The sequence below is a fragment of the Thamnophis elegans genome, chromosome 16, assembly GCF_009769535.1.
Source record: "Thamnophis elegans isolate rThaEle1 chromosome 16, rThaEle1.pri, whole genome shotgun sequence".
Lineage (NCBI taxonomy): Eukaryota > Metazoa > Chordata > Lepidosauria > Squamata > Colubridae > Thamnophis > Thamnophis elegans.
The window spans coordinates 15,777,597-15,801,005 of record NC_045556.1 but is presented as its reverse complement, the minus strand read 5'-3'; the positions used below and the strand labels follow the sequence as shown (position 1 = coordinate 15,801,005).

The 23,409-nt window shown below is 40.1% G+C and overlaps 1 protein-coding gene across 2 annotated transcripts in view; it reads left to right on the top strand.

Moving 5' to 3' along the window:
* The window catches only part of AKAP13 (A-kinase anchoring protein 13), an 81,896-nt gene that overhangs the window by 22,764 nt on the left and 35,723 nt on the right, over nucleotides 1–23,409 (top strand). Inside the window, exons 6-12 of one of the 2 annotated variants that reach the window (XM_032233522.1) lie at nucleotides 1,198–1,231; nucleotides 1,953–2,085; nucleotides 16,570–16,741; nucleotides 19,215–19,282; nucleotides 20,983–21,055; nucleotides 21,440–21,575; nucleotides 23,101–23,213. In XM_032233522.1, the coding sequence (XP_032089413.1) occupies nucleotides 1,198–1,231; nucleotides 1,953–2,085; nucleotides 16,570–16,741; nucleotides 19,215–19,282; nucleotides 20,983–21,055; nucleotides 21,440–21,575; nucleotides 23,101–23,213 (729 nt within the window). Of the gene's footprint in view, nucleotides 1–1,197; nucleotides 1,232–1,952; nucleotides 2,086–8,215; nucleotides 8,387–16,569; nucleotides 16,742–19,214; nucleotides 19,283–20,982; nucleotides 21,056–21,439; nucleotides 21,576–23,100; nucleotides 23,214–23,409 lie in introns of those variants that run through there. The other variant, XM_032233523.1, reaches the window with a different exon arrangement.

Below are 23,409 nucleotides of genomic sequence, written 5' to 3'. Positions count from 1 at the left end.
CCAAGGCAACTCCTTAAAGCATGTTTCTTTTGTCCTTTGCAAAGGTCTTCATGTGATCTCCAACCTTTCTGCCTGGGTATAAAACTCACAAGAAAATCTTCCGCACTTAAGTCTTGAGCATTGTTGGCTTCAGCTTGTTGACTCTCCCCAGCAATTATCCTAAATTATTACCTATTTGACTGCTTTCTCTAATCTATTTTTGCTGGGAAATGTGAAAGAAACTGTTTAGATTTTGAACCATGTTTGTATTTGTTCTTTTTATGGATTGCCTGAAATAATCAGAGACACCAACTTGATCTGGCCTAGGCTTCCCAAGAGCATGCAGCAAACTCCTTGTCCTGACAAAAAACCCTTTTATTAATTTACTGTGAATTCTACTGTGAATTCTTCTCATTCACATCCAACAAAGGGAGGATTTACCGTCACAGACCTTATCTGGCTTGGAGAGCTGCCAGGCTGATATGTGCAAAACTTGGCAAGGAGTCTTGGAGAATCACGAACCAATTAAGTCATTGTCTCCTGCAAACTCCACTCCCCTTTCGCTCCTCTTTTATTTCCTCCATTTATCGTTCACCTGTGGCCTTACTCCCAAGTTGACCTCTGTTCTTTACCTGTTCCCTTCGTCTGGTAACTCTGCGCAGGCTCACACTGGGAGCAGGCTCCAGCTGTTCTTTTGCCCAACTGATGTCTGACTCTGAAGGCAGCTGATGACTGGCATATGGCCCTGGCCCCCTCTCTGCCTCCGACACAGAGCCCTCATCAGACCCTTCCCCAGACTCCAGGACTGGCCCATGTTCCTCCCCAACCTCCTCTCTGTCCGAATCTGCTGCCAGGTCTGCTGGCCATTGGCGGGCCACAAGACAACTTGGGAAGACTCTGAAGTATTGACTCTAGATGTGGTCCCATCAGTTGGTTCTCAAAATAACTATCTTCATAAAAAGAGAGGAGGAAATCAACATAACTGCTCATTTATAATCTTAATAAAGAGTATGGTCTTCTAGATATCATAGTCAACTCTTATCCTGCTAACACGTATTGGATGAATTCAGAATCAAACATCATCTGGCACTGGTGGCATTTTCTCCATCCTGTCATATTGGAACATATGTTTTAATAAAATTACACACACATATTACTATATATGTTTTGATTTTGGAGGATTTTTAACTCGAATTCTTTCTCCGTGTGTTTTTGTAGGCATCCGATCCTTCAACAGCTCCTTGACTCAAAGGTGAACTTTTTTTTTATTAATATCTTAAACATGTTCTAAATATAGTTTGCTCCTTTCTTGAATTCAACAAGAATTTAAACAAAGAGGACCATTGGTGGTGATAGTGGTTTTTTTTTTAAAGGTTCATTTTTATGTAAAAAAATGGCCCATTGATCAACTGATTGAAAACTTAAATCTACATATCTCTGAATTATAATCAAAAAGCTTGCCAAATTTACTGATTTGGGGTTGATAAAGGTATAAGAGCTCTTTGTTGTAGAAAAGGAAGTATTGCTGAGCAATCAAGATTGGAACTAATCACAAAAGAAATTGATTGATATTGATTGATTGATTGATTGATTGGTTGACTGATTGATCAAGGGCCACTTTCAGCCTTTAAGAAACATGTGAGAGACCATATTCTGAAAATTGGGTAAAATGACTTTGACATGATTTAATTGTACTTAAAAATTAAGTACATTTGTTCTGCAGGCAGTAATTCCTTCCTATGATACATTCAAATTTTCAACTCAGTAGCAGGTTTCTTGAGAATATGGGGACTGAGGCCACCTTTGGACGGGGGAACATTTGGTTTGAAGAAAACTTTGGTCCTTTCTCCTTAAAATTGTTTCTGTATCTTGAACTGCACCCTAGGCAGGTTCAGATGAAAATGCTGTGTCCCCAACTTGCAACGGATGAGTTCTTGTGCATTGCCTGAAATGCTTTATCTCTTGGCTTTTAGCATCAGCGAGGAGAGTGGCAGTTTCCAGCCCCCCAGCCCCTCAAGAAAAGATTTGGAAGGCAAAAGTGGAACGAAAGTCAGCCGTACCTTCAGCTACCTCAGGAATAAAATGTCCAGCAGTAAGAAGAGCAAAGTAAGTAAACCCAGGGGTTATGTTTCCAAGACGAGTGCTTTGAGGATCAGGGATGTTGTCCTTACATTTATTTGTTTATTTATTTTATTTTATTGGAATAAACGAGAACAAGAATAAGAGAATAAAAATTCAACGACAGGGACGATAGGCACGCTAACGCACTTTTGCACGCCCCCTATACTGACTATTTAAGCATGAAGTGAGGTCCACAGAAGTCAATTTGTGACTGAAATTCTGAAAATTTGTAGCTGAGATAACTGAATCAGGTAGGGCATTCCAGACTTTGACAACTCTGTTACAGAAATCATATTTTTTACAGTCAAATTTAGAACGATTTATGTTGAGTTTTAGGCGAGCGGTTGTTTCGGTGGTTGTCAAGTCCATCCTGATTTAAACCTGTTGGTAAGGAGATGACCAGGAAAGGAAGAGATTCCTATGTAAAAATAACTAGGAACATTTTCCTTCCAACTGCAGCTATGACTTTATGCTAATGACAACAAACAAGAACATGGTAAAGATTTGGGGACGTGGTGAAGAGACGTGGTGACTCAGTGGCTAAGAGGCATGGTAAAGGGATGTGGATGAAGGGACGTGTTGGCTCAGTGGCTAAGACACTGGGCTTGATGATCAGAAAGGTTGGCAGTTAGAATCACTAGCGCCACGTAATGGAGTAAGCTCCTGTTACTTGTCCTAGCTTCTGCCAACCTAGCAGTTCAAAAGCATGTAAAAATGCAAGTAAAAAAATAGGGACCACCTTTGGGGGGAAGGTAACAGCATTCCGTGTGCCTTTGGCATTAAGTCATGCTGGCCACATGACCACGGAGTCGTCTTCTGACAGCGCTGGCTCTTCGGCTTTGAAACGGAGATAAGCATCGCCCGCTAGAATCGGGAACAACTAGCACATATGTGCAAGGGGAACCTTTACCTTTATCTAAAGATTTGGGCTACCATAGCTCCTCTCTTTTTCTTTGTTTTGTTCAAACAATTTTAAAGGAAAATTGGATTATTCTTTCAAACCTTCTATTAATTAACTCTAGTTCTCCCTAGACTACCCCTGAAAAATATCCAGAATGGCTATAACACACACACATACAATCAATTTTTAGGAAAAATATAAGAAATGTTACCTATTTAAAACTTCCTTCATTGAAAGCAACATGTCTTGTGTTCTGCTAATAAAAAAGCCAAGCTGGTTTAAATGGAAGGATTGTTGTCTGATACTAGACATACATAAAATGGAAACCTAGATGAATCTCTTGTTCTAGACTCTGACCTTCATTTCCTGCAAATTGTATCAAATTGTTACATTGGGTATTAGAAAGAAAAAGACCTAGAAAATCTCACGTCCAACCAAGTTCATAAAAGATAAATGAATCCATTAAAATTCTTGGTCCTTAGCCAGGGAAAACTTTCTAGGCCATTAACATTTTGAAATTCTCCCAGAATGAGGTTGGTGACTGTCCTCTTCTAACACTAATATTGTGATGTCCTGGAGCAACAGACACAACATGCACATACGCATCCTGTCTTTTTTTAATATCAAGTTCAGAACATGCTGTAAGATCTAAGGGAAACATGGATCCTATTGCCATCTTAAAAGATGCACATAAGCAACTCTTGAAGCAATAGGTTGGTTTCTCTGAGTCTTGGTTTATATAAACATGATTTATTAAGCAAACTGCTGTTGGCTGTGTTAATGTACTACTCTAAAAACAGACAAACAAACAAACAAACAATATTATGATTTAGCCTCTTATCTGAACCCAATCTTATCAGTATAGTTTATTATTGTTTGTTTGAGTAGGGATAATGTTTAAACTGAGCTTCAACTCTGGACCTGTCCTGCTTCGATCCCAACTTTTGTTGAGATTATATCAGAATGGGCAAATTTGGGGGAAACGGTTTTGCTTTTATTTTATTTTTTTTAAAACCAGAACCTGAAATCTAGCAGCAGGAACTGGGACAAAAGACCTCTGCTATCCCAAAAGTTCAGCATGTAATATCTTCTTTCTGGGTAGAATCCACTGTCCTTCTGCATAAAACACTGCTAGTGCTTGCTGCAACTTTTCGGGGGGTTTAATGGTGTTCTGACCTAGGCTTCCCAAAAGTACGAAGCCGACTCCTCATCCTGATAAAACCCCTTTCATTTAGAATAGAATAGAATAGAATAGCAGAGTTGGAAGGGACTTTGGAGATCTTCTAGTCCAACCCCCTGCTTAGGCAGAAAACCCTACACCACTTCAGACAAATGGTTGCCCAATCTCTTCTTTAAAAAACTTCCAGTATTGGAGCATTCACAACTTCTGGAGGCAAGCTGTTCCACTGATTAATTGTTCTAACTGTCAGGAAATTTCTCCTCAGTTCTAAGTTTCTTCTCTCCTTGATTAGTTTCCACCCATTGCTTCTTGTTCTGCCCTCAGGTGCCTTGGAGAATAGTTTGACTGCCTCTTCTTTGTGGCAACCCCTGAGATATTGGAACACTGCCATCATGTCTAATTTAGTTTAAAGTGAATTCCTCTCCAGCAAAGCCCCGGCTAACAATCTTTCAAGAGATTTCACTACAGACCTTTATCAGACTTGGAGAGCTGCCAGGCCGATATCTTCCAAATGCCACTCTGTAGCAGACAATACTTGGCAAAAAGTCAGGAACAGATTTTCACCCTAATGAATTGAACTAATTGTCTCCTGCAAACTCCCCTCTCCTTATGCTCCTCTTTATTCCCTATGGCAGGGGTCATTCACGGTCCACCTGTGGCTTTACTCCTGAGTCGACCCTGGTTTTTTAGCTGTTCCCTTCTCCTGGCAGCTCTGCACAAGCACACACTGGGAACAGGGTCCAGCTGTTCTTCTGCCCCACCTATGTCTAAAGACAGCTGATAACTGTCAGAAGGCCCTGTCCCCATCTTTGCCTCCGATGCAGAGCACTCATCAGAGTCTTCCCCAGACTCCAGGACTGGCCCATGTTCATCCCCAACCTTCTCACTGTCTGAGTCTGCCACCAGTTCTGCTGACCACTGGCAAGCCACAACAAAGTGGTCATTTTGGGGTTTGGAGGGAGGCTGTTGGCATTTGGATTCCATCATCCTTTGTATCGTGATTTGAGTCAATTTGTAACATTCGCATCACAAGGTAATGAGATCACCAGGGGACTGATAAGGATTCTGTAAATTGCACACATCAAATCAGGGAGTCCAACATACCACCCTCACTGTATTCTGAGTTGTAGGAAGAGGCAGGTGTCTTGAGCGACACCCAGCCAAGTCACGGCCACAACGGTGTTTTAGTAAAGATCAATGGATAAAAGGTTTTCTGTAGAAACTTTGCGTTCATTTTGTGTGTTTTGCACCTGTTCAGAAAATACCACTTTCTCCTGTTTGTACTCGGAAGATGAAGTGTCAAGAGTGAGCTGAAAATTACTGTAGCTTGTTCTTCTGGGAAGTGGTGGAAGAAAATTCTGTTTGGCAAGAAAGCTTTAGAAGTTTAGAAAACCAGACCATTGCAATAGGCCAGTACTTCTTCTTTGGTGGAGGTAGATGTTTCCTCTCTACTATGATCTCACAGGTAGAATTGGAATCTTGTTTATAAGATAATCTTTCTTCGCCTTACAGTGATTATAGGCAGCATTGCAACTTAAAAAAAGATGTTGAGACTTTAGAAAGAGTGCAGAGAAGAGCAACAAAGATGATTAGGGGACTGGAGGCTAAAACATATGAAGAACGGTTGCAGGAACTGGGTATGTCTAGTTTAATGAAAAGAAGGACTAAGGGAGACATGATAGCAGTCTTCCAATATCTCAGGGGCTGCCACAAAGAAGAGGAAGTCAAGCTATTCTCCAAAGCACCTGAGGGTAGGACAAGAAGCAATGGGAGAAAACTGGTCAAAGAGAGAAGCAACTTTGAACTAAGGAGGAATTTCCTGACAGTTAGAACAATTAATCAGTGGAACAACTTGCCTCCAGAAATTGTGAATGCTCCAATACTGGAAGTTTTTAAGAAGACGTTTGATAACCATTTGAAGTGGTAAAGGGTGTAGAAGAGAAGACCTCCAAGGTCCCTTCCAATTATTCTATTCTATTCTATTCCTATTAAAAAAACATTTTTTTAAAAAAATGCTTTTTCTGTAAAAGTAGCATAATTTTATTGCAATCTTTCATTGATCATTATAGATGCCATCTTTTATATTTAAAAATAAAATCGGCCAAAGCCCCCTTTGGATAATCAAATTAAAATGCAAAAGTACTTCTGACTTTCCCACTGGAGCTACTCTTCATCTCTCACCCCTAAAAAGGAGGACAAATTCTTAATGGGAAAATTTTATTTTATTTGTTTATATTTTTATTTATTTAAGGTATTTATATAGCTACCCATCCTTCCAACAAACCCTGGGCAGCTCCCAGTAAAAGTTCAGTCCCTCAAATCCAGAATAACGTCAGGTGGTTCCTTTACTTGATGGACTTACATGTCATTGTCGAACACCAGTTTTGAAGAAATCTGTTTTGACGTATCATCCTTTTTTTTCTTTTTCTTTTGGAATGGTTACAACACTACTTGACAATTGCGCAAGGGAAACTCACCGCTTGGAGGCACCCATTTAAATTTTATGAGTGTTTTGAAGTTCCTCTGTCTGTGGATAGATCAACTAGCTGGAACAGCAATTGTCTCCATTTCAAAGCATCCTTTCCTATGCAGCTCCTATTTTTCTTGATTTGGGTAGATTTTTATTTTGGAGAGAACATTCAGTAAACCAGAACAAATAATCTTCAGGACACAGTCTTTTAGATGTACAGTCCCCTTTCAGTCTTCTTCTCTGATGTCATGACTTTTCAACCACTTCAAGGATGAAGAGAAATATGTAGATGATGTGTATCCAACCGTTTGGCTTCCATGGCCCGCATTGAGTGAAGAGGAATTGTCTTGGGCCCCATAACATAATATACAGTAAAGTATAATATAGACATAAACAATATCTACATACCTTTTATTTATTTCACATGGCATAACAGAATACAGCAATTAGTGCATGTAATTCACAAAATCAGCATATAAAATGTGTATCAAAATATAAAACACCGGTACAGTGAATTACTTTAAGGACGTACAATACAAGTGATGAATAAAATGATGAATAATATCACATTATGTATGAGCAGTTACTGAAGTGGCTAAGCTGTGACCGGATATGTAGATCACTTAGCCATTGGACAGCAATGCCCTTGAGATGATTTTAGCCATTGGACAGCAATGTCCTTGAGATGACTTTAGCCCTTGGACAGCAGCACCCTCAAAAAATACTGTATGGGCTGAGATTGTGCCCCTTTGGCAAGGTCCATTGACCGTGATAAAGATTGATTGACTGAAAATTGCAATGCCAACATATCTCTAAGTGAAAAGCACTGGAGTGATAAACCCAAACATGTTTCAGAAAATCTACCTTCTTCCCAATCTTGGTTGGGGGAGAATTTCATCGACCAGCTTTTATTTTTGACTGGCACTCCTCTCTTCCCTATTTCTGGATTCTGCTCTAAATCCAGAAATTCTCCATTCTTCCTGTTTAGGAATTATGATGAAGTTTACCTTTCTCACCTGGAAAGGAGATTTTTCCCTCCACCTTAAACTGTTGCATACAGATTTTTCTTAGATGTGTGGAAGGTATTTAACTTTCCTCGTCTTCTTTTTTTTTCTGATTTTGTTTAAAATAGATAGGGAAAAAAAATCTTGAAAGAGGAAGCAAAACAGGAAGTTTACCACCCTGCTCGTACTTCTGCCGCCTGAAAAACACAGATGTTTAAGTCGTGTAAATGAATCTCTCTCTCTCTCTCTCCAGGAAGACATGCATCAACCATCATCCGCCTCTTCTGCTTTAGCATTCAATTCTTGAAATTTGCCCATTAGCAAAGATATGAGAAAAAGGGGGGGGGGGGAATCTGCAGCACCTCCATGCATTGCTTCCCAAGTGTCCCCTCAAGTCTTTTGGATCCCTTGAATATCTCAAGCTCTGACATCTCCAGTGCCTGAAGGGTTAATCTGTTCTTTGAGGAAGCTCAGAAGAAGCAGCTCTTCCTTCTCTCCTCCCCTTTAGCCTTCTCTCTTGCTCAACTTGTTTCTGACTTCCTTTTATGACAGCAGGCTGAGCAGCTGAACAGGATCGGTGCTTGGGGTTTGTTTTATCTCTAACGTGATGGATGGATAGGTGTTGGGCAGATTGCCTGGCACCGACATTGGGCAGCATGTCCCACAAGTGGCATCGGTTTTCGGACGTGCCCCATATAACCGTGAAACTGATTGGACTTTTCCACTCGGAGGTAAACTTCTATCTTGGCTTGGGTAGTGAGGATTAGTGGTGGCAGCCCCATTGGCGGTAAGGAAAGGCCTGGTTGATTTGTCTGGATTGCATCAGTTGGTGCTAAGATGTTGGCGAGAGTTCTAGGCTGGACTTTCTCCCATCCTTGTTTTTCATTCCAATTTGGCAATCTGCTCTACTTTCCTTCTCAGTTTGGAGAAGATTCATTTCTATATATCTCTCACATATAACAAATTGTGGTTCGTTAAATTCCAAATTATAGGGCACTGTGGTTTTTTTTCCAGCCTTTATAGTTGTTTATACTTTTTTGCACCCGTGAAACACCATTTCCTGTTTTCTGACTCAAATCTGCTTGTGGTAGCTCTCTGCCTTCCTAATCAAACTAATCAAACCAAAACAATTAAGACAATGTTTTTCTTCAAAACAGGAACATTTTCTTCAAAATGTCAGTAGTAAATTCCTGTTACTGGGCAGAAGGACGGCGAGAGAACTAGAAATAAGTTGTTGAATGACTGTGTTTTGTTGAGTGAGAGGGTTTAAGAGTCAAATGAAGCAGCCAAGTATTTTTATGCATGCAGACATCAAAAGGAAGCGATAGATTTAATATGCTTTGCATTCACACAGCTTTGTTCTCAGAGCACAGTAATCTCCTTCTTATACTGATAGATCTCCTGTTAGGCAGACTGCACTGATTATCCTTATTACTTATTAGATTTTTTAAGCCACCTGATTATCATAGATCTTTAAGTGGTTGACAAAGAAAGTTAGCATTTTGAAAACAGTAAAAATAACAAAAGAGCATATAAAAAGACTTGTCAAAACAGAGAAACACTAGCATCCTAGTCTAATGCAGGTATTTGAAGTAAAGCAAAAGAAAATTCTAACTCAATCTAACATGTTTTTCCTGCTTTGTCCATGGGGAATGTCTTTCTAACTGTATTTAGTTTGTGTGATTGCCCATCTCAGCCAGTGACTCTGGGTTGCAAGTAATCTTAAAGTAAATTAAAAACAGATTTCCATCAAAACAAAAATTAAAATACACAGCAGCTGGGAAAGTTGTCACTGTCAATGGCTGTAAACACAACCAGGAGATGGGACATTATCAGGCCCCAGAACTTTCTGTTAAAACAGGCTAACATGTGTAAAAGTTTGAAAGGGAGGGAGAAAAGGATGAATCACAAGCATGAGTTTCAGAAATAGGAGGACATTTTTGAAGAAGACTTTAACATAGAATATAGTATAATTGAGTTGGAAGGGACTTTGGAGGTCTTCTAGTCCAACCTCCTGCTAGAAAAGGAGACCCTATTTATACCATTTCAGATAAATGGTTGTCCAGTCTCTTTTTGAAAGCCTCCACTGATGGAGCATCCGCAACTTCTGAAGTTAAGCTCTTCCATTGGCTGATTGCTCTTGCAGTTAGGAAATTCATGCATCACCTTAGGAGTTGAGAGAAAAATGGAGTAAGTTCTCCATATGAATGGAGTCTTAAGACCTTATGCATTTCTCAGTGTGCGTATACCACTTTGCTAATGCACCCCACTCCAAAACATGCATTTGTTCAACTGAAGAAATGCCTCCCTCATAAAGAAAAATTCCACATTAAAATATGCACATTAGTGAACCCGAGGTAGAAAAATACACTATGTTCAGGGGAAGCTATTTATGATGGGACATTTCTGGGATAAAGGGACATGCAAAAAATGCTTACTTCAGGGGAGTTGTGTGGGTAAAAATATTTTTATGACACTTTCTGGAAAAAGGATGTCCAAAAGGATGCGGGAACAGACCCACTTAAATTTAAGAATTGAAAGAAACAAAAAGGAGAGAAGGAAGAACTGGAGGATATAACCTGAAGAAATGTCTCTGAAGATCATCTCAGCACCTGGGGATGTTGATATACCCACACACAGTTTTTAGATATCGAAATCACAGACTTTGATTTGTGTCTGGGATGTTGAGAATATGTTATGGTTGTCATAAAGGGAGCAATCACAAATTACCTTAAGATGGCAAATGTGGTGTCTGATGTCCATCATTTTATTTTCATGTTGACTTTACAAGTTGCATCCTTTAAATTATTTATTACCTGATGGCATCTGGGTCTTCTCTGCTTGCTCTCTGGAACAGTTTCTCCCTGATATTCACATGGCTTCCATCTTGACCCATGATAAGTAAATTCAGGGTCTTCCGTTGAGTGGAAATAGATGTCCTATGGAACGGTTGGCCTATTCATTTTTTAAGTTTGTTTTTTTTCCTGGACTTTCTCAGCTTCCTATATTGTGGTTACTTAGTGTTGTGTTTTTCTAAGCTGTCTGAGCATGATAGAATCATTGAGGGTCCCAGAGTTGAGTGGTGTCGTGGCCTAGAGATAAGAGCTCTTGCCTCACATTCAGGAGGGTGTGAGTTCAATCCTAGGTAGAGGCAGATGTTTCTCTCTCTGGGCACACTGAGAATACATCTGCAGAGCAAAACTCCACACTGGCGACAGGAAGGGCATCCGGCCAGTAAAAACTCAGCTCAGTTCATTTGCCCAGACTCAACCCCGCAAGGGATTATGGGGTCATTAAAAGAGGATGATGGGGGGAGGGGTGTCCCAGAGTTGAAAATTACAGGCCATGCTGTAAGAGCCATGGTGGTGCAGTGGTTAGAATGCAGTACTGCATGATAACTCTGCTGATTGTTAGGAGTTTGATCCTGACCGGCTCAAGGTTGACTCACTCAGCCCTCCATCCTTCCGAAGTCAGTAAAATGAGGACCCAGATTGTTGGGGGCAATAGGCTGACTCCGTAAACCGCTTCGAGAGGGCTGTAAAGCTCTGGGAAACGGCCTATAAGTCTTAGTGCTATTGCTAAGCGCTATGTTTAAGACTAGGGCTTTGTCTTGTTTTGTGACTGTTTTAAATAAAAACGAAAGAAAGAAATGGAAGAAATAATATTAGAAAGAAAGAAATCATAGTAGGGAAAACAGGGAGCTTGATAGGGACCAAAGATTCAAACTCCATTTCTACATTAGGTATGCAGATACTAAATTGTAAGGCTTAAATTTAAGACATTGTATGAACCTGTGATATCCTCCGTGGTTCAGGACGTAACAACATGTGTCAATCCTGACAGTTGTAGCTTCGTCAGCTGGTCAGTGACTTAGAACTGGGTATGAAGCAATTAAATTCACGGCTGACGTTTTCTGGTTTCTTCTTTAAAAAAAAAAAGTCGTTCTATTTTGTGTTTTACTCACCGAGCTGCGTATATTAATTGCGAAACTATTGGGGCACTGAAGGTTTTCTCATGTGTGCATAAAGCCTCACTTAGATGAAACATGTTGCTCTAAGCCAGTGTTTCCCAACCTTGGCAACTTGAAGATGTCCGGACTTCAACTCCCAGAATTCCCCAGCCAGCTGGCTGGGGAATTCTGGGAGTTGAAGTCCGGACATCTTCAGATTGCCAAGGTTGGGAAACACTGCTCTAAACTGTATGAGTTTTAGATCCCAACGCACATTTGTCAAAAACTGCTAATGGCCATAAAAACATGAGCATTTAGCTGTTTTCAACTTTATGTTGATTTTACTGGACTGAATTTCATTGTATGGGAGGCAACATTTGGTCATGTACTTTCCACATGTTAGTGGTCGGTCTGTGGGTATTTCCACAAGGAGAACTAGGCCCAAGATCCTTAATATAGGAGGATAACTTTGAGGTGAATGTTTCTCAAAGTCTCAAAGATTTCTATTCCCCATAGTATCCAAGATGGCTTGTATGAGGGAGAATCAAGTGCTATTTTTGAAATATAAATTATTCGTTTTTTGAATATCTCTGTTAATTATACTAACAAGCAGAGTAACACAATCTGCAGCCATGGACTGCTCTAATCACAGAAGATCCGTCTGCAGCCATGAAATGCTCTAACCGCAGGCCCTATCTGCAGCCCTGGAGTGCTCAAACTGATGCCATGCTTCATTTGAACCGTCTCTTGGGAACGGAATAATAATGGGCAGCTTTTTAGACATTTTTTCCCATCCAGTCTCTCAACCTCCAACCTCCCAAATATAGCTAACCTTAGAAGATGGAAGAAGCAACACAGTAAGACGCTGAGCTTGTTGATCAGAAAGGTTGGCAGTTCGGCGGTTCGAATCCCTAGTGCCACATAACGGAGTGAGCCCCCGTTACTTGCCCCAGCTTCTGCCAACCTAGCAGTTCGAAAGCATGTAAAAATTCAAGTAGAAAAAATAGGAACCACCTTTGGTGGGAAAGTAACAGCGCTCCATGCTCCTTTGGCGTTTAGTCATGCCGGCCACATGATCACGGAGACGTATTTGGACAGCACTTACTCTTCTGCTTTGAAATGGAGATGAGCACCGCCCCCTAGAGTCAGGAATTACTACAAGAGATGTGCGAGGGGAACCTTTACCTTATTACTGAATATTTTCTGTCAAGTTGCTGTTTCCACTCTGTCATTTTTAGAGTAGATGGTCTTCACTCAACGAAGCCTAGGTTGAATGACTCTTGCATAGTTGGTAGGGATTATTTTTGAGATATAAATTCTCTTTTGAATATCTCTAATACTGAGTATTCTCTGTCAGCTATTGCTTCAACTTGGTCATTTCTAGAGTAGATGGTCTTCACTCAACCAAGCTTCTGTTGAATGACACTCACATATTTGGTAGGGATGCAAATTTCAGTGGTTGCAAGCTAAGAAACAGTGGCAGATTCAGACCTGTTCCTCTAAAGTTATTTCCGGCCATTCTCAGCTTTACTGCTTACCAAGTAGCTTTCCTCACTTGTTGTCTGCTTGGGTTGTTGGTCTTTCAAATATTTTTTTTAAAAAAATTCAAGTATTCTTGGATTGTTCTTCTGAGTATGGCTATGGCTTTGGAGACTCGGGAATGCTAGGGAAGGAAAGAAAAATGTGCACAAGAGTAAACATAGAGTGGATGTTAAAGCAGTCCAATGCCATGCTATGTCGACTTGAAACGAAGCCCATGAAATTTCATGAGGTTCCTTTTTTGCTAAGCACGCGTCAAAGAAGCACTGTGGCTTTAGACCGGTCAGTTGCAACACGGGTGACTACCCCGTGTTGTTGTTTTTTTCCAATTCTGACTGCATGCCAGGAAAGCCAATAAGACTGCCTTGAGGGGCTACAGTCAGAGCTGTAGGTATGTGCTCAGCCTCTGATGGGGCTTCTGCCAAGAGAGACGGGGGAGGGAGGGAGAGACAGACAGACAGAGAGCAATCCTGCATAACATTTTACTTGTATTTGCATGTATTACCCCGGGAGCTCAGAGCCTTTCCTCGTGAGCAGACTTACACCTGTCATCTTTTTTTTAATCTTCAACTATCCTCAGACATTGTGATCTCCAGAACGTAAAATATATTACCCTCTTAGCTTTCATTAGCCTCTTCTAACACAGTCAAGAGTGTAAAAACTACCATTGAAGAGATATTTGCCTTTATACATCATGGATCAATTTGGCCATTGCGCCCGTGATAGGCAACAACAGAATCCGGAAGAATCCGGGCCATGAGTTCTGGGCCCAGCTTTTTTTGTGGGGTACTCGTCATCCTAGGTCAGTCCTAGAAAGACGCGGGCCAGAACAAATCACTTCTGAAATCGAGTAAACTTCAGGGTGTCAACACTGACTTGAAAGACCACTACCACCACCACCCTCAAAAATATAGGAAAGTGGTGTTGGTGATTGTTATAGAAGGACAGGCAGTTGTTTATGAAGAAGGTTTCTGAGCCACTGTGGTGCAGTGGTTAGTGTGCAGTAGTGCAGGCTACTTCTGCTGATAAAATGGTTGGTAAAATGGGGAGCAAGATTGCTGGGGGGCAAGAGGCTGACTCTGTAAACTGCTTGGAGAGGACCATGAAGCACTGTGAAGCGGTATGTAAGTCTAAGTCAATGGTAGTCAACCTGGTCCCTACCATCCACTAGTGGGCGTTCCAGCTTTCATGGTGGGTGGTAGGGGTTTGCTGTAACTCTGCTTTATAAATTTTATAAAGTAAAATTACTTCCCTACTTTATAAATCACCATTTCTGTGGAACCCGTGGACGGTTAGAACATTTTACTACTAACAGAGATACAAAGTGGGCGGTAGGTATAAAAAGGTTGACTACCTCTGGTCTAAGCGCTATTGCTATTGCGGTAACTGATCATTTTTGTAATCCACATGCAAATAGGAGGTGGATCCTAAACAAAGTGTGGTCCTGAGGCCAGTTCCTTTTTTGGAGGGCTAATTTGACCAGGATATAAAAATAATGAGAGCAGAATAAGGAGATGGTCCTCAACCCCTTCCATTTGGTCCAAAGTTGGAAGATTAAGGTATTACCTTGAATCTTCTGAGGAAAATCTAGGAGTTTCCACTTCATGACTTGGAAAACACAGACTAAAATGGATGGAAGGGAGAATTCATGCCCTTCCCTCAGTGATCTTTAGGCTGATCTTAACCTCTTCATTGTCTGGGGCAGAGGTCAGTAATCTGCAGCTCTTTTATCCCTCTGCTGCGGCTTCCTGTTGCTCCACAATTGATAGGGCTTTTGGTTAGGACTGGTAGGGGAAAAAGAATGCCGTGCTGGAGGAGACTCTATGGTGGGGGAAGCAGACTTCCAGTCGGCTTCAGAATTGAACAGGGGACGTCCGGGTAGGAAGCCTTTGTGGCCCTGTGATTGTTTAAGGTTGCCAATCCCTGGTCTGGGGATTGCAATTCCCAGGGCTTACCTGCCAACCTGATCTGTAGCTGATCTATAAGGGGGTTTTTAAAAGTTGCAATCCCAACCTCATCTGGACATGAAAGCTTCTTTGAGGAGAAGCTTGGCCTGAAATACTCCCCCCCTTCAATTTAATATGTTTACGTATATGCTCCTATCATGAATATTATTTGTAAGGGGGTGTTGTATAATTCATAGTAGCCATGAGCTACTTATTTTGATTCACTTTACCAGCAACAATAACCAGGATTCCTCCTTCACCTGGCAAGTTTAGGGAGGTTCATAAAACATTTTTCTTTTTTTTGCTTTTATTGGGGAGGAAAAATCCAAGTTTACAACAATGAAATCAACGCTACCGATATACAGTTGTCTCCAAACTGCATTCTCACTCATTCCAATTAAGCTGATATTTTTCTTGAAATTCCATCTTCCTCTATCTGTGGATAATATTATCACATACCCTTCACTCTTTATGGGAAACTTTCTTTGTGGTACATTGGTTTTAACGTTAGTTTTTTTAAAATTTTCTTGATTGAAAGAGTAATTTTGAAGAATTGAGGGAGCTACCTTGTCTTGAGGCAGTGGCTCAGGGGCTAAGATGCTGAGCTTGTTGATTAGAAAGGTTGGCAGTTCAGTGGTTTGAATCCCTAACGCTGCATAACGGAGTGAGCTCCCATTATTTGCCCCAGCTTCTGCCAACCTAGCAGTTCGAAAGCATGTAAAAATGCAAGTAGAAAAAATAGGGACCAACTTTGATGGGAAGGTAACAGCATTCCGTGTGCCTTCGGCATTTAGTCATGCTGGCCACATGACCACGGAGACGTCTTCGGACAGCACTGGCTCTTCGGCTTTGAAACGGAGATGAGTACTGTCCCCTAGAGTTGGGAACAACTAGCACATATGTGCAAAGGGAACCTTTACCTCTACCTTGTCTTGGATGCTATAGTTTTAAGAGTATGTAGGAGGAAAGTCAAGGTAGCCTTTCTTCTTCCTGGCACTAACCTCAACGTTTTACATTTGCAGAACCCTGAAGAGCTCAGTTCTCACACTAAAATAGAACCATCTCTTCTAGAAGTTCATAAAATCTGGTGATAGAACTCTCATGGTTTGAACTCGCAGGTTGTTTCTCAAAGGTTGGAAAAAATCCTGCTTGAAACCCTGGATGTCTTCTGCCACATAATTCACATAGTTCTGACTCAGGATAAGATCATTTATTATGCTCCTACATATTGATGGTCTTGGTGAGGAGGACTTATTGAAAGTAATGTCAGCATTGCCCCTAGGTGTCTGCAGCCAATGACTCACAGTTGACTTGGTGGACATTAAGTTGAAGGACAACTGCTTGCATCTTTGGCATATGGAACTCATTTCTTGATGATGTTGTCCTTGAATATATTCTTCCTGTGTGTGTCATTTTTGCATACACACAAAGAGAGCATTTTATGTTATGAATGTCCTCTGTACACTTTTTTATTTTTTAGGAGAAAGATAAAGATAAAGAGAAACTGAAGGAACGGGATAAAGACACCAAGGAAAAAGACAAAGATAACAAGATACTAAATGGCCATCTCTTCAGTGCCATCTCAACCGTGGGTCCCATCAGTTGCTACCACTGTCTCAAGCCCTTCAACAAAGATTCATTCGTCTGTGCAAGTGAGTGACATTTCTTTTCCCTCCTGCTTTGCGCACTGGAATGAATAGGTAGTAGAATATGTTTCTGAAAATAATTATGTGCATGAAATTACCATCACTGAAATTACCATTAGGTCAAAAGATGATAGTTGTTCCAAGGTCATTTAGTGAGAATCTGAATTGTTTTAGCTTAGTACTATAGTAAATGATTTTACTATACTATCTGATCCTAATTAAGTGGGGTTTTACATAAACCTAGGATTTGGAATCATTGGGTTAAAGTCTCTGCTCTAACAAGGACCACCACTGAAGACCTCAGCCTCCTCCTTTGCAAACCTACCCTGTTTTCCCCAAAATAAGACCTTCCCGGATAATAAGCCCTATCGGGCTTTTGAGTGCATGTGCTAAAATAAGCCCTCCCCGGAAAATAAGCGCTCCCTGAAAATATTGCAACACAGCAGCAGCCATGAGGTGAACATGCTCGTCGCCTCCTGCACCTCAAAAATAATAAGACATCCCCAAAAATAAGGCCAAGTGCTTATTTTGGGGGTCAAAAGAAAATAAGACCATATCTTATTTTCAGGGAAAGAGGGTAGATACATTTCTAAATGCTTGTTATATAACTGCAGGGTCCAATTCAGGGAGACACCAGCAATCAATACCAAAGTAGATGCTGTCATCTTAATTTTCCCAGAAGGCTTCTGGGCCCTGCTGTGTGATCCTTTCATTTGGTTAATGCATGTCACATTAAATTTAGCTTCTGACAGTTTTCATCCAAAGTTTACATTAACATCCTCCTCTTGGTTTTCTTACTGCAGTTTGACTGAGCGGGTTAGTTAATTTAATTTCTGAAACGTCTTCATTTTTAGTGCTTTTGCTTTCATTTGGAAATTTAATCTTTTAATCCTTTAATGGATACATTTGTATGATCAGACAGTATTAAAAAGAAATACTAAACTACCTGAAAGCAAAAAATGTGTCCAAAATGTTTTCATATTCCATTCAAGTTCTAGTAAAATACACCTGACATTACTACTATTTTTGTTACTGCCAGTAGTACATTTCTCTAGTTGATTTCTGGCCAAATCAGTGTATGCAAAAAGCATGGAGGAAGTTCCTTGCAAAATTCTGTTAAAGAATCCTGACCTTTCCTGGTTGTTAACAGAACTTATCAGTTGAATTCTGAAACAGAATCTCTCTATATATTCTGTTTAAGCAGCGCTATGCGTCTATATGTGAGTTGTGTTTCTGGATAATTGGTAATGACTCAATGAAGAATTTCCCCTCCATATGTGCCACTTCAGGTTTAGAAAACTGAAACCGAATCATGTTACCTTCAAGGACAAATTCCTGCTTTGGGAACCTGAAGTTGCCAGTTGACTAGTGTTGACTAAGGCAAAAATAAGAGTGAGCATTAAAGGTTTTCTATTGCCCAACCACACAACTGTAGAAAGAGTCCAGCAATTTGCCTTCCTTTTGATAGGAGTAACCCCTTGAAGGCATTGGGACAGTATTGCAGTCTTACAAGTTGAAATGGTGCTTGAGATGCTTGTTGATTAATTGGTGCTAAGCTTGCAAATGCAGTTGAAGAGGATGGCTAGGATTAGAATGGGTACACTACAAATCCCATCAGCCAAGAGTATTGGCTGGTGAGGACTAGAAAGTAGTCCTTTTCCATGGTGGCCCCTGCTTTGTTGAACAGCTTCCTTTAGGAGATTAAAATGACCCCCAACTATGGATATTTTCAAACGCATATTTATTTCCAAATGCTGGGAGAAGAGAAAAGGTTGCTCACTTTTATGACTTTTAGATATGCTTTTCAGCGATCTCTTTTTTTATTCTGGATGCAAGAGCTGACCACTGCCTGTTCCAAAGAAATTCTTGGTGGAAATCTGATCAAGAATTTACAGGACTTAGCTAATAACTCAAGTTGTGGTGTGGTTTTTTTTTTTTTTAAGTTTTAAAGATGGTAAAGAAAAATTTAAGCAAACTCCAATAAAGTCTAGGAAAAAGTATCTGTATTTATCATTATTTGGGGTGGCTCAGTGGCTAAGATGCTGAGCTTGTCGATCAGAAAAATCAGCAGTCCGACGGTTCGAATCCCTAGTGCCGCATAATGGAGTGAGCTCCCATTACTTGTCCTACCTTCTACCAACCTAGCAGTTTGAAAGCATGTAAAAATGCAAGTAGAAAAACAGGATCCACCTTTGATGGGAAGGTAACAGTGTTCTGTGAGCCTTCAGCATTTAGTCATGCTGGCCACATGACCATAGAGACATCTTCAGACAGTGCTGGTTTTTTGGCTTCGAAATGGAGATGAGCACTGCCCCCTAGAGTCAGGAACGACTAGCACATATGAAAATATGTAGAAAAATTTAAGTGAGCTCAAAGAAAGTCCAGGAAAAAGTATCTGTCTTCAGGAATATGAACCCTCTATGACGTCTAACCTTCTCGTTGGCTACACATTAAAAATTGTGCTCTTTGTTTTCCCCAGATTGTGGTGCCATTGTCCATAAAAGCTGCAAAGAAAGTGTGGCTGCTTGTGCTAAGGTCAAAATGAAAGTAAGTATTCTTCTGGGTGGTTTTTTTTCTCTTCTTCTTCAATATATCCACATGCATGGATATGTGTGTACCGGTATATCTGAAAATGTACGATTGTAACTTGGGAAAGAAAAAAATACCCTCCAATTTTCATATATGCAGGCTCATTAGGGCTCTGAAATATCTTCAGTTTGTTTTCTTTAAAATAAATTTCTAGCCTTCTTGGTTGCAGGGAAAAAAAATGCAAGCAAACTACTGTTTCACTGTGGCTAGGACTTCCAGTAGATCAAGGTTAGTGCCAGGAATCCTGTATCTTATTCCATCTCGAGATGCAATAATCATCCGATTATTGCTATTTTATTTGTGATATCATTCTTTTCAAATCCTCTTCATAACTTCTGTGTGGTTCATTGTGATTATGGCACAACCAGGAGAAGGAAGAGATGTAAATTTATTTTCATTTATTTCATTTGGTTCCTGTGGGCTCTTCACCAGCTCCTTCTGTTGCAATCACTTACCGGAACTGTCCAACTTGAATTCTTCCTCTTTGCTACGATGATTTATTTGCAATAAATCTGTCGTAAGCCTGATTTGCTGAGGCCCGTCTATGTAAATGCTACTATAGGTAGATCTGATGTTGTATCTGGAGAAGAAAACATTCTTGAAGAACTGTAGGGTTTTTTTTGAGACCATTTAGGAGATGCATTTAAGACCCTCCAGAAATTTCTAGTATTTTGAAGGCTAGAAACTTTTAGATAGCAGAAATGTTATTTATTTATTTTTCAAAAATGCAAGTAAAGTTTTCAATTTAAGGTCACTTAAAACAATTTCCCATCTGTGTGGCAATTGTATAATTGTGTGAAGGCTTCAGTGTTGTGACCTAGGCTTCCCAAGAGCATGAAGCAAATTCATTGTCCTGACAAAAACCTATGTTATTAATTTACTGTGAATTCTGCTCATTCACATCCAGCATAGTCTTTCAAGGGAGGATTTATAGTCACAGACCTTATCTGGCTTGGAGAGCTGCCAGGCTGATATCTGCAAAACTTGGCAAGGAGCCTTGGAGAGAACCAATTAAGGGAACTAATTGTCTCCGGCAAACTCCACTCCCCTTTTGCTCCTCTTTTATTTCCTCTGGGAGGGGCCATTCATCAGCCACCTGTGGCCTTCCACCCAAGTCAAACACTGTTCTTTAGCTGTTCCCTTCATCTGGCAATTCTGCACATGCGCACATCGGGAACAGGCTCCAGCTGTTTGTCTGCCTCACTGATGTCCGACTCTGAAGGCAGCTGATAACTGGCATATGGTCCTGGCCCTCTCTCTGCCTCCGACACAGAGCCCTCATCCGAGCCTTCCCCAGACTCCAGGACTGGCCCATGCTCCTCCCCAACCTCCTCACTGTCCGAATGTGCTGCCAGCTTTGCTGGCCACAACACTCAAGTTATTTGACACCCTCTAATATTTCAAAGGATTTTTCTTCTAAGTGGGAGTGAGATTTAAAAAAAACTCAATGCACACGTTTTGAATTCTCATACATGAGTCTGATAGGCTTTATCTTGGTGTCTGTAGCATGAACCAGTCATTGTGATTCATAAACCATGGTTGATGTCTTAATTTTTTTACATAAACCCACCACTCTGAAACCTTAGCTTATACTTAGCATGATGTGTGAGTGGAATTGATATTATAACAATGTTTTCTTCTAATCTTTTCTACTTCAGCTCCAGAAAAACCTAAGTGGTCTTCAGCCTCACGATACTTCTTCATTGCCCACAGTAATTATGAGAAATAAGAGTGAGTATCTCTTTTTTCCCCCTCCTTGGCGCAAGCTTGCTATTTGGTTGAGTATCCAGCTCGTCTTTTATAATCATGCCCTTGTTAAATTCAGATGTTACAAAACAACTGGGGAAAAGAGCATGCTTGTTTAAAAAACAAATCCTGACTTTGCAAACAAATTCCACAACTGAGGAGGATGATAAAGATGTTATCCATTCAGTCATGTCCGACTTTTGGTGATTCTATAGGCCGGGTTTCTTCCCATCTTCCCATCTTGCACTACTTCTTTGAGTTGTGCTATGTTCTGGCTGGCGTCAGATTTGATGGTTATATTCAGTATACTGAATTGGACCTGATCCCTCACTAAACCTCTTGCTGTATCTGCTGGTGTTTTCCTTGCAGGTTCTCAGCCAAAAGAGCGACCCAGATCAGCGATTCTTGCTCTTGATGAGAACATAACGACTTCAGTGTTCAATAGTAGGCGATCCCAGCAGAACCTGTCCCTTTCAAAAAGTGTTTCCATTCAGAACATTGCTGGGTAAGAACTTTTTCGTTTGCTGCCTTGCTTTTTGGGGATTCCATTTAAGACATGCGTGGTCAGTGGTGCTGAAGACTGAACAAGTGAATGAGAAGCCCATGAGGAAAAAGCCTATGGGAAGAAGATTCCAACTTCAGGGTTTAACTTTTCAACTTAAAAGATGATCCTGGATGAGAGGACTTGAGCAAGAGGTGTTATTGGTCTTGCTCAACATACAAAAGACCCCTTCCTCTGTTGACTGCACAAATGGCAGTGTGTTCATCGTAGTTCATCATGTATGTGTTTTATGCATATATGACATATATCTTTATATATGTAATTACATTGCATTTTTAAATCTTTGTTAACTGGCCAGAATCACATTAGTGAGATTAGTGGCTGTATCAATTGATTTAATTTAATTGATAGATTATGGATGGAAAGATGGAAAGATGGATAGATGGATGGATGGATGGATGGGTGGGTGGGTGGGTGGGTGGGTGGATGGATAGATAGATAGATAGATAGATAGATAGATAGACAGACAGACAGACAGACAGACAGACAGACAGACAGATAGATAGATAGATAGATAGATAGATATAGTGTAGTTAAATAGACAGTCAGACAGACAGACAGACAGACAGATAGACAGATAGATAGATAATAGATAGATAAATAATAGATAGATGATAGAGAGATAGATGATATAAATATAGATGATATAGAAATGATCGAGACAAATAGATAAGATAGATAGATGATAGATAGATAGATAGATAGATAGATAGATAGATAGATAGATAGATAGATAGATAGATAGATAGATAGATGATAGACAGACATAGATAATAAATAATAGATGATAGAGGTAGATAGATGATGTAGAGATAGATGATATAGAGATGATAGAGACAGATAGATAATAGATATACAGACAGACAGACAGACAGATAGATAGAGTAGATAGACAGACAGACAGACATAGATAATAGATAGATAAATAATAGATGATAGAGGTAGATAGATGATGTAGAGATAGATGATATAGAGATGATAGAGACAGATAGATAATAGATATACAGACAGACAGACAGACAGACAGACAGATAGATAGATAGAGTAGACAGATAGATAGATAATAGAGATAAATAATAGATAGATGATAGAGATAGACAGATGATATAGAGATAGATGACCTAGAGATGATAGAGACAGATAGATAATAGATAGATAGTGTAGATAGACAGACAGACAGATAGATAATAGATAGATAAATAATAGATAGATGATAGAGATAGATGACATAGAGATAGAGGATACAGAAATGATAGAGATAGATAAATAGATGGATAGATAGACAGAAAGAAAGAAAGAAAGAAACGTTGTGCCAGATATCATTAATACATCATAAACAAATTACGTAATTGTGCCATTTCCCCAATTATAAAATGGTGTCTCATTTTGATGTTGAATACGGCTTCTGGTGGACACCACTTTGCTTCTCAGTAGCTCACTCTGTTTTCCATGTTTCTTGTCCTGCCAGAGTCGGAAACGATGAAAGTATCCTTCATACGCGGAAATTTCTTTCCCAATCAACAGACTCCTTGAATAAAATCAGCCGGGTAAATGAATCCATGGAATCGTTAACAGATGAAGGTAAGTGACCCTGTTGGGGAAATAACTAGCTTGGCTGTAGGAGAAAAGCTAAAGGACATTAGGAGAGGAAAGAATGCTTTCACACATGCTAAATTCTCTGCACGAAGAAGATTAACTAAAAAAAAAGTGTTACCATAGATCTCTTTTTATTCAACTAAAATAATGGAGAAACCGTTGCTTATTCTGCAACGTTCTG